Here is a 12,236-nt window from a genome sequence, read left to right on the forward strand (position 1 = left end):
CATAAAGGGCTAAATAGAAAAGTGCTATTACTATTATTGTTATGATTATATTATTTATAAACAGGATTCCACTTCATCTCTTTTCCAGGGCATCAGTGAAGTGGCTACTTCATCAGAGTCAGTTTTAAGCAAGCAGACCTTTTTCTTTATGGTACTCATACTGAGACACATCAAGTTATATCTGTCTTTTCATTTGCACCAACATGTTTATTTGAATCCTAGTATTTGCTAGGTGACGTGACTAAGGTAGATTTATGGGTCCTAATTTGCATACAGAATAACATTGGCAAAAACAAAAATATAGCAAACGATACCAACTCTTGGCCTGCTATAGCCCACTGAGCATCTGCCGTCCTTGCCTGTAATGAAAGGGAAATATATTTTCTTTCGAGTTTACAGCTAATTCCTTGTTTGTATTCTACTCTTGTCAATGCTTGTGAGAGCTCAAAATGAGGTTTAAGAGCCTCTTCCTGCCTAATAGCAGGCGTTCGTGTTAGAGGTGGTAGTTCTGTGTCACAGAGAAAGCAAGCCTTTGCTCTCCCACCCCAGTTTCACACCTCAATGGAAGAAACCTCACTACATTTAAGTAAGCGAGCAAACCCTTCATTGTCTAGGCAAGTTAATAGACTTGAGGTTATGCATTTGGGTTAAAGCCTAGGTTTAATGACTTCCTCTCAGTGTTTTTGAGTAAATTGATTTTCATTCCACAAATAATAAATTTTTTGTTTGTTTTAAGTTATAGATTAGGTTAAATCTTTATTTGAGCTGCAGAGTTTTGGCACAGTAGCTATAAGAGAGCTGAGAATGGAGGGAGCACATGGATATGGTGGTAGTGTGTTGCCACAGGAGTATTCAGTGCTTCATATAGCTTGAATATATTGTGGTTTAATCAACTAGTCTCCTATTGGATGAGCATTTAGATCACTTTCAACTAAACTCTTTATTATGTACACCGCTACACAGAAGAGCCTTGTATGTATCTCAGGTACACATGTGAGTATTCTGCTAGTTTAAACACTCAAGAAGTAGACTTCCCAGTTCAGAGATTGTGGGTGTTTTGGTTACTGCCATCAGTGCTGTCAGCATTGTTTTTGGAGTTGGTCTCTCTGGTGTTTGATCACCAGTGACATTATCAGACCTTCATTGTTTTCCCCTATCAAATGGCATCTTTGTTACTTTTGGCAAAATGGCTTCTCATTTTTGTTGTAAGTTCTATTTTCCTGGTTAGTAGTGAGTTTTCGGCTTTTTCTCACTCTCTGTTGTGCTGCCTTCCTGAGTGAAGCAGGACCATGGATGGTCAGGCTGAAGAAAGACAGGGCGTGTGGAGAGCCGGTGGGCAGGTGTGGCTCGTGTGTTCTCTCTTTGAGGATGGGGGCACCTAGCTCAGTGACATTTCTTTCTATACCCCCTTTATTGTTTTTTTTTCCTCCCATGGTGTTATTTCAGTAGTCTCTACACCTCTAATTTTAAAACCACGGGGAAGGATGCTTTCTTTGTCGTGTCATTTTTTTTTTCTTCTTCTGTCTGTCTAATTATGTGCTTTGAGTTTTCTCATGAATTTTTGCCTGCTTAGTCATTGTCTTTTTATCTCTTGGTTCTCTTTGTCCTTTCCCTCATTTTTCATTCTTTTTCTTCTGCCTCTGCTCCCTTATTCCCATAGGCCGTTAAATCTTTATGTGGTGTTTTTCTTTTAAGTTGTATTTTCCCTTTCCCCTCCAAGCTTAGAAATGCTTGCTTTGTCAAAGAAATGTGGAAGGGAAGGGAGTAACAGAAATCCGGAAGGAAACCAAACCCAGGTGCCCACCTACTCCAGCTGTTTTGAGAATATGATGCTGTCCCTGATGTGGTCACGTTGCCAAAATCTGTATGAAAGAAGGAAAGAACACTGAAGTTAGTCCCTTTCACAGTAGGGTCTCTGGGCACATTGCTTCCTATCTTTAGATCTCAAGTTTTTGAATACAAAATGAGGAGGCTGACTCTAGTGGCTTCTCTAGTGGCTCAATGGTGAGGAATCCACCTGCCAATGCAGGAGACACAGGTTCGATCCCTCGGTTGGAAAGATCCACTGGAGAAAGAAATGGCAACCCAGTCTAGCGTTCTTGCCTTTTAAATTTCATGGACAAAGGAAACTATTGGGCTGCAGTCCATGGGATTGCAGAGAGTTGGACATGATTGAGTGTGCGCACAGACACAGTTGCAAAGAGCACAGGAAGTGATTTAAAGGCCAGCAGGCAAATGTGAAAGCAAGCAGGCAGAAACAACTAAAAGGCACGGGGTCACATGATCTTTAAACTCTCTTCTGTTACATTCCAGAGTTCATAGATTCCCTGGGAGATTCTTGACTTCTTCAGTGAAGATGATAGTATAGGGTTTTAACAGGTCATTCCTGTTAGGAGACAGAATAAACTACTTACACCATTTTAGAGTCTTCGGTCAGCATCCACTCATACCTTCTCTTCCCTTACTCCCAAAACCTGGAGCAGCTACATTTTTCCTTACATGCACTGTGCCAGCATTTCCTGAGGATCTTATTTCTGGTAGATTTTTGGCTTTTTGAAGACAGGAATATGATCCTGCTCATACCAATCTCAGTCTTTATTACCAAGAGGCTTCTGGGAATGTGGGGCCAGAATATAGTCACAGGGCATCAATAGTATTATATAGTCAGTCAGTGCCATTGATCGGAGGAGCTTTGCTGTGTTATAGTCATCTGTGTTATAGTCATATTGGAGCAGTGGTCAACCCTGCAGCCTGGGTTTCCTAACTGGTAAGACGGTTTTTATTAGGAAAAATTAGGTGCTATAGATGGGCTAAATTCTGCAGCAACAGAAGATAGCTAAATGTCAATGGCTAAAAGTCCACAAAGGTATATTTTTCACTGCACATTGATTGTGATCCACCTGGGGATGGTCAGTCCTTTCTCTAACCCCTAGCTCATAGATCAGCTACCATCTTGAATACTGACAATCTCCAGGTCATGAGAGAGAGCCTGGATGGGTAGAAGGGTTGACAATCAGATGCTGGACCCGATGTGTCATGTACCGTATGTTCTCATGCCTTATTACCTGGAACTAGTTGCATGGCCTCACCTGACTTCGGCTAAGGCAAGGAAGTGCCTGGTAGAAGGACAGTTTGGAATATTTGTTAGTTAGCATTAATGGTAAGTACAGAGATAGATAATAATACTTGACTTTTCATGATTTTTTGGCCATTAGATAATATGAATACTTATAATGCCTAACCCATAGAACATGCTCAGTCAATAATAGGTAGAACCATTATTATTATTATTGTTATTATTTAGCAGTTGATTACATTTCCAGCATTCTTTACAAAATCCTTCTACTTAGAAAGTGTTTCTCTTCTTTTTTCTTCTCATGAAAATGCTAAAGTAGACTTAACTTGTTTGTCTCTAGACATATCACAGATTCTTAATGAAGTTGAGTTAATGAAGTTTTAGAGCAAGACAGGGGCCCTAGTTTAGAGCTGACAGATACAGGTCGTCATTCTGTAAGATGATCACTTTGTGAAGTGATGGCTTGAATATCAGCAGTGGCTTCAGAACTATGTTCACTGTTCGTTTTCAATTTAAGAGCCAAGCAGCTTTTCATTTTGAGTCAATGCAGAAACAGTCAATATGTATTATATGTCTATGAAGCTGGTCTCTGGATCAATTGCAATTAGTTTGCAGCAGATTGCATTAACATATCTAAAATTAATACAGCGAATGTTCTGATGAAAAGAAATTGACCACAACCACACTGTGGCTGTTTTTAGTCTCTCTCAAACGTTCTTTTCAAACAGTATTTTTTTTCTTCTTTTGTTAATGGCTTTAAATTGGTATGTCAACTTAGACTTAATGTATTGACCCTTCCCTAATTTGCCTTTTAAAAGTGGTCCCAGAATATGGCACATTACTAATATTCAGTCGTTTCTTTCTTTAGGGGACTTTTACTAAATGCTTTAAGCTTGAATTTTTTTTTTTTTGTCATGTTACATGAGGTGCTGTTAAGACTGCTAAGTCAACAAGTACATTAATTTTTGAATTGTGTTTTTCAAATTACTAATGTTTCATCAAGATTTAAAAATTCAGAAGTAAGATTAACAAATTATATGTAATTAACAAATTATACACAGTAAATGTGAGCATTATGTCTAGCAGTTTATTTTCATCTTAGCATTTTCTGTTTCTAAAGAAGAAGTGCAGGCAACTTCAGTTTTAATAACATCATTACCAATATTTATAAGGTTGGAACAAAGAGACAGCTTGAGGCTTGATCATGTTGAAATGTGAATTTTTTACAAGTGTGTATAAATTATGTTATGCTTATTTTAGATCTGAAGGAGTTTTACTTTTTTTAGAGCAAGTCAGTTTCTGGAAATGAAAATTATCTGTATCAGGGCACAAAAAGACAAAAGGCAGAATTTATTCATTTGGCTATCTTACTGGTAGTTTTTCAGTTTCTTCTGTATGCCAACCACCATCACATGCTTCATACAGATGCAAAGAAGTTGAAGACACGCTCTGCCGTTGAGTAGAACCCAGCCTTGCTGTAAGGTTCTGGAGCCTTTTTGGAATGCCTCCCGTCCAGAAGAGCTTCATGAGTGTATTGTAGCTTGGAGATGCCAGAACAACATGCCGTTTTAAGGACACATTAGAGGTCTTGAAAGCTAATGGCTCCACGTGGTAAAGCCCTGTGGACCTCAGTTTATGGTCTGTGTGATATTGCTCAGTCACTCACCGAGGCCCTTGCCTGAAGTTTCTAGGAAGTGTGTCAGGTGATCTTCCACGACCAGTCTTGTGATCCAGCTGTGTGATTGATTTTTTTGGTTGGTTTGTGTATTAATGGCATTGTTATCTTACCTCCTGTTAACAGTGTTTCCTTTGTATCATAGCCCATGGATAGAAATGAAACTAAGTATGTTTATTTTTTCTTTTCTTTTAAAAACAAGGCTTATGAATTCAATGGGCTTCCTTGATAGCTCAGTTGGTAAAGAATCCGCCTGCAATGCAGGAGACCCTGGTTCAATTCCTGGATTGGGAAGATCCACTTGAGAAGGGATAGGCTACCCATGCCAGTGTTCTTGGGTTTCCCTTGTGGCTCAGCTGGTAAAGAATCTGCCTGCAATGTGGGAGACCTGGGTTCTTTCTCTGGTTTGGGAAGATCCCTTGGAGAAGGGAAAGGCTACCCACTCCAGTATTCTGGCCTGGAAAATTCCAAGGACTGTACAGCCCATGGGGTTGCGAAGAGTCAGACACGACTGAGTGACTTCAACTTTCACTTCAGTTACATGAATTTAATAGATAATGTTATTGATCTTATTGGATAGAATGCGAAGAGTTTTTTCATGTCATGCTATCCTTTGATCATTTCTTTCAGTACAAATGAAAGCTTACTGATCAATGCATAGTGGAAGACCACTTTCACATGATTCTTAAGCAGTTACTTTAATATACAAATTGCAGTTTTTAGGAATTAGTAACTTAATTAATGGTGACTATTTCAGGTTACTATACTCAACTTTGGTGAGTTGGAGATAATCTCATTAAACACGTAATGGAATCCATTAAAAACCACAATAAAGAAATGGATTAGTCTGTGGCCCATTGACCTCAAAGAGTTAAAACAAATTTCCTGAGTTACCTTAATGTTTAGTGATGTATATACAGTTATTTAAGTAACGCTGTGAACTTTATTTGTTTGGAGTGGAGACAGGGGAAAGCATATGCTGTACAACAGAGTCCTTAACAGTTTTAAAAGTAATTTTTTATTGAAATCCTTACAGACTCACAGGGAGCTGCCAACTAGTGCAGCAGTCCCATGTCCTCATCACCCAGGGTCCCCTGGTGTTGACATCATACATCATTTAACTCCAATATCAAAATTAGGAAATTGGCCTTGACTGAGCTACGACTGAAGCCCCCCTATTAACTAAATTTAGACCTTATTCATTTGGGTGTATGTGCAGTTGTTCTTAACAGTTTTGATTAGAAAAACAATTAAGCATGGAGAATTCATTATATATATATATATATATATTTTTTTGCCTCTAAGATTTCTGTTGCTAATTGATGTTTGAGGTACCTATAAGACTGGCCCTACCTGTTGACTGTTACTTTTCTTTCTGTTTTAAGTCGTCTTATCTCTCTTCCCCAATTTCTCTAGGTGGTTCAATTAACCTCCAGAAGATGGCTGAACCTGCAGGAATACCAGAGTAAGAAATTAATGTCTGACAACGGAGTGAAAGTTCAAAGATTCTTTGTTGCAGACACTGCCAATGAAGCTCTCGAGGCTGCTAAGAGACTAAGTAAGCTAATTCATAATGGGTGAAATATGCTTGGCCAAATTAGTGAATTCACAGGTAGTGGTTTCCCACTAGTTAAATTTCTCAGTTGCAGGTTATAGTAACAGTGACAGGTACAGTGGAGAACTTTGAGCTGTAAGGGCAAAATGCCCAATTAAGAAAGCTTTATTCTTCTACATGAGACGGAAGGGTATGTGGTACCACTCTATAGTAATTTTTCCATGTTTCTCAGCCACCATTTCACCTAGTTCTCTTATCTGTGGTTTAGTGGCTGTGAGAAAATTGGTTGAAGGGTATAAAGTGTCAAAGAGAAGCTTGTTGCAGGATGAGTCAGGAAAGACAGTTGGCATCCTTCTTTAAGCCTCTGAGAACAAGGAGAAAGTTCCCTCTTAGTGACTGGAGGAGAGAAAGGGAAGAATGTGCATTTTGAAATCCTGCTGACTTTGGTTCAATGTTTTGCCCTTTGATTTATCAGCTCTATAACTTTGCGTAAAACTTTTTCTTTTCTGTGCCTCATTTTGTTTGTCTGTAAATCAAGGCTAATATGTTTACCTCCCAAAGCTATTTAGAGCCTTTAAGGGAGGCTTTAAGGGAGACTGCATGGAGCTTCCCTGGTGTCTGAGTGGTAAACAATCCACCTGCCAGTGCAGGAGACACAGGAGAAGTGGGTTTGGTTCCTGGATTCGGAAGATGCCCTGGAGTAGGAAATGTCAGTTCATTCCAGTATTCTTGCCTAGGAGATCCCATGGACAGAGGAGCCTGGCAGGCTATAGTCTGTGGGGTTGCACAAAAGTCAGACACAACTTAACCAGCTAAACAACAACAATAAGGGAGACGGCACACTAGTACATGGTAGAAAATCTAGTTCGTTTCCCTAGTTATGGATTGAGAAATGAGGACTCAGACTTTGCTGTTTTTCAGTGAACATTCCTTTAGTGCCATGTAGACTCTCTTGTTGTCTGTCGGTTTGGATAAGCACCATCCATTAGAAATGTGAGCCACACAAATATTGTTAAATTTTCTGAGTCACCTTAGTAAAGGTAAAAATAAATAGGTGAAACAAATTTTAATAATATATTTTGTTTACTCCAGTATATCCAAAATACTATCGTTTCAAAATGTAATTAATATAAAACAGTTTTCAAGGGGTTATTTTATATTCTTTTCTTGTGCTTAGGTCAGTTCAGTTCAGTCGCTCAGTCATGTCCAACTCTTTGCGACCCCAAGAACCATAGCACGCCAGGCCTCCCTGTCCATCACCAACTCCCAGAGCCCACCCAAATCCATGTCCACTGAGTCGGTGATGCCATCCAACCATCTCATCCTCATCCCCTTCTCCTCCTGCCCTGAGTCTTTCCCAGCATCAGGGTCTTTTCCAGTAAGTCAGCTCTTCACATCAGGTGGCCAAAGTATTGGAGTTTCAGCTTCAACATCAGTCCTTCCAATGAACACCCAGGACTGATCTCCTTTAGGATGGACTGGTTGGATCTCCTTGCAGTCCAAGGGACCTTCAAGAGTCTTCTCCACCACCACAGTTCAAAAGCATCAGTTCTTTGGCACTCAGCCTTCTTTATAGTCCAACTCTCACATCCATACCTGACCACTGGAAAAACCATAGCCTTGACTAGACGGACCTTTGTTGACAAAGTAATGTCTCTGCCTTTTAATATGCTGTTGAGGTTGGTCATAACTTTCCTTCCAAGGAGTAAGCGTCTTTTAATTTCATGGCTGCAGTCACCATCTGCAGTGATTTTGGAGCCCCCCAAAATAAAGTTAGTCACTATTTCCACTGTTTCCCCATCTATTTGCCATGAAGTGATGGGACCAGATGCCATGATTTTCTGAATGTTGAGCTTTAAGCCAGCTTTTTCATTCTCCTCTTTCAATTTCATCAAGAAGCTCTTTAGTTCTTCTTCACTTTCTGCCATAAGCGTGGTATCATCTGCATATCTGAGGTTATTGGTATTTCTCCCGGCAATCTTGATTCCAGCTTGTGCTTCTTCCAGCCCAGCGTTTCTCATGATGTACTCTGCATAAAAGTTAAATAAGCATGGTGACAATATACAGCCTTGACGTACTCCTTTTCCTATCTGGAACCAGTCTGTTTTTCCATGTCCAGTTCTAACTGTTGCTTCCTGACCTGCATACAGGTTTCCCAAGAGGCAGGTCGGATGGTCTGGTATTCCCATCTCTTTAAGAATTTTCCACAGTTAATTGTGATCCACACAGTCAAAGGCTTTGGCATAGTCAATGAAGCAGAAATAAATGTTGCTAATGCTCACAAATCTGGTTCATTTATTACCTCTCCAGGACATCTCATTTCACACTGACCACATTTCAGGGGCCTGAATGACACATGTTGTGGCTGCCCTGTTGGATAGTACAAACCTGGACACTAGGAATATGTGTCTGTGCATTCTTTGCTTGCAACCTTGGAGAGCAGTTGTTTCCCATTAAAGAATAAAGAATAGAGCATCTGCTCACTGGCATTGCCCAGGCAGCTGTAGCAGAGTTTGAGAGTACAAAACAGAGGCAGGCTCTGTATTTCAGTTTTTTAATTTTCTTTGCTCTTTTAAGAGTAAGCAGTGAGGTACTTCAGCTAGTACTTGTTGTTTTACCTCCCTTTCAGAGTTCCCCCAGGTGCTTAAATGCAGCCCCTTTATTATGTCAATTGAAATATATGTGTATTCTTTCTTTCAACAAATATTTATTGTCACCCACATGTTTTAGGCACAGTGGATGCAGCTGTGGAGGATGAGTGAGCCCCTTTTTCCTTTGAAGTTGCATTCTAGAAAGGAATGAATTTGTACTTTTCAGATGCTAAATGTAGAAACTGAGAGCAGTTTATATTTTAAGAAGCGAAAATTGGTTTTATTTTCAAGAACTATCAAAATTGGTTTTTATGGTGGAAAAAACATTAGACCTACACCTGGATGAGAGTGCCCCAGTGAACTGTGGTAATAGCCTCAGTAAAGTTAGTATTGCAACATCTTTACATGAAAGGGTCATTTTTGTTTTATACTCCTGTGGTTTGGGGATTGGGTAATGAGAGCAAGATATGTAAAGTTCAGGTTGGTCTTTGCTCTTCATTTCCCCCATTATTTCCTCAAGTGTGCTGACTCCCCGTACTCCAGGTCGAAGAATCTTTCTTAAGGGAATTCGGGAAGCTAGCTGATTACCTCCCACCCCTTTAAGTGGAGCATAGCTAAGAGGACTTATCTTTCAGATTTTCATAGAGATGTGGAGTTAACTAATTGGCTTCTTAGCCATGGATTTGTTTTATAAGCATTTATTTAGCCACCACTTAGTGGTTGGGGCTTGTATACTGTGTCAGACAGGATTTTTGCTCTGGAGGAATTAACAAGGTGATTTCACATGCTAGGGGAGGGAAAGAAATGAACAGTGAAGCAAGCTTAAATAAAAGAAAACTAAAATTCAAAAATGAATATCACCTTTTAAAAAAGGCATTGTGGTACTTGAAGAGTGGTTTTTAAAGAAAATGAAACTGAATTGAGAATGATGTGGCTGGTATGTGTGCCTTGGCCAGTGCATACCCATGATAATCCTTAGATGAGGTGGCGGCAGGAAGGCCTCCCTGTGATCTGCGTAGAGCTAAAAGGGAATTTAGAGAACTAACAGAGCATCTCATTTGCTGCACGAATGAGTAATCCTCCTCTTACTCAGTGAGTAGTTTTGGTGGAAGGAAGAGCTCTGATTTTTGTTGTTTAATAGATGCTTTTGATCAGAACAGTAATTTATAGTATTGGAGGAGGAGGTGGAACCAAGTCTAGTTGATAAAAATGAAAGCAGTTAATAGTGAATATGAAAGGAAGTATGCACATCACTGAGATAGTTTGGAGAGAGTAAAACAAGAAGAATCTGGCAAAGTTCCATAGTGTTTATGTTCGTATCAGTGTAAATTGATAAGGATCAACAGCACAATTGAGAGATTCACCAAATAAATTTGAAGTTAAAGCTGGATCACACATATATGTTCCCGATTGTTCTGAAAATGGGACCTCTGCCTTATAATTATAGTATTTTAATGGGGAAAAATTATGTAGAAGAATAATGTGTGTAACATGCAATAAGCACTCTATAAGATATTACTGTTGCCATCATAGGTGACAGCAGAGTCATGTAATTCTAAATGGTTCACTACTGTCATGAGGTAAGGTCACAGACAAATCAGAGACCTATGATAATGAGTATTTTGTTGATTGTATGTTCAGAGAGTTCATATTATAGTTTGCAAAGTTTGTAAGCGACTGAAATGTATTAGCTTACCTTTCTGCTTTATTGATATTTGAGTGTGTTTTGAAATAAAAGACATTTTGTAAAATATTATTTTTACAAAATAGTAATATTTTGAAGACAAATATTGATATTAGCCATGTCTGTGATTTCCATTGTCATCTCTCTGTGGATCAGCTCACAAATCTCTTTGTGTTTAAACTCACACTGCTGGTTTTCTGTTTGCCATCCACTAATGGTGGTCTCCTTTCCTGGCCCACATGGAGCTTGTCGTCTCTTGATGCTCTGAACACTTTCTCCCACTTAGCTCTTCCTACTTACCCTGCTGAGATACCCCTGTGTCATCTTTAATGCTTCTCATGTCTGTCATATTCATGCATTTGCCAAAGCCTGCTATTTTAAGCGCAGCATTGTTATTTTGCTAAAACAATTAAACAGGTAAGAAAAGCTTAAAAACAGCTAATGATTGACAAAGATGGGATTTCTACCCAGGCAGATTAGATTTAATTTCCTCCTCAAACATTTTTACTCTTTGCTAACTTGATGATGTTGTTCTTGAGGAGATTTTAATAGATGGGTCAGCATTTTTAAGATAGGAAATGCATATTAATAAAATTAGAAGGTTGAATTAAAACTAGATGTGGCAGGTTCTCAGACAATTTATAGAAGCTCTGTAATCTTCAGATATTTTCTTAATCATGCATTTTGTTGTATCTATTTTGGAAGGAACTTTTTGCTGTATAGTGATGGAAATCTTGTTAATTTGAACATTTGTTTCAAATGGGTAATACAAACCTTTTGTTTCTGAAACAATGATGATAAGATATTGAGTGAGACCTTAATTTTCTTGCACAGAAAATGGACTTGTGTCTGATTAAGAGAGTAAATTTGGTTTAGGGAATTAAATTTTTAATATATGGATAATATTCCATTCTGCAGCATTTTTTATGAGCTACCTCTTGTAGTCATGCTTTCAGAAAGGACTTGTTTCCCTTGCGTGTAATTTTCTCAGGAGACTTATTAATTATACAAATTTCTCCTGTATGGATTGCATTTAGTGTATACAGTCAGCAAATAATTACAGAATACCTACAGTGTGCATGACTAACTTCTGTGTTGTCTTTCAGTTCATTTTAAAAATGAGGACATTCATCTCTCACATAACTTTCAACTCTAAAGGCCTGTCTTAAAGGAGATGTTTATAAATGAATAGATGAAACTTACTTCTGACCACCACTTGTTAGTTTTTGGAATCTCCACAGTTGTTGCTTTTTTTAAAAATACTTTTGTTTATTTATTTGTTTTGCTTTTGGCTATGCTGGGTCTTCGTTGCTGCGCAGGCTTTTTCTCTAGTTGCGGCAAGTGGGGGCTTCTCTCCAGGTGCTGTGCGTGGGCTTCTCATTGTGGTGGCTTCTCTTGTTGCGGAGTGCAGGCTGCAGGGCACGTGGGCTTCAGCAACTGCAGCTCACGGGCTTCAGGGCGTGGGCTCCGGAGTTGTGGTGCGTGGGCTTGGTTGCCCTGCAGCGTGTGGGATCTTGATTAGGGACAGAACCCACGTCTTCTACACTGGCAGGAGACCTGTGAGCCACCAAAGAAGCTCTTCCCCCTTTTATATAATCACAGCCTAAAGCCTGGTGAGTTACTTACACCGTTAAGGGACTGTATTTTATATAAAA

At 39.2% G+C, this 12,236-nt stretch overlaps 1 protein-coding gene across 2 annotated transcripts in view; it reads left to right on the forward strand.

The window, feature by feature from the left end:
* Positions 1–12,236, forward strand: part of SUCLG2 (succinate-CoA ligase GDP-forming subunit beta) — a 263,629-nt gene that overhangs the window by 52,995 nt on the left and 198,398 nt on the right. For both annotated transcript variants that reach the window (XM_061128114.1, XM_061128115.1), the window contains exon 2: positions 6,168–6,309. In XM_061128114.1, the coding sequence (XP_060984097.1) occupies positions 6,168–6,309 (142 nt within the window). The remainder of the gene's footprint in view (positions 1–6,167; positions 6,310–12,236) is intronic.

Source organism: Dama dama, chromosome 24 (genome assembly GCF_033118175.1).
Source record: "Dama dama isolate Ldn47 chromosome 24, ASM3311817v1, whole genome shotgun sequence".
In the NCBI taxonomy this organism is placed as follows: domain Eukaryota; kingdom Metazoa; phylum Chordata; class Mammalia; order Artiodactyla; family Cervidae; genus Dama; species Dama dama.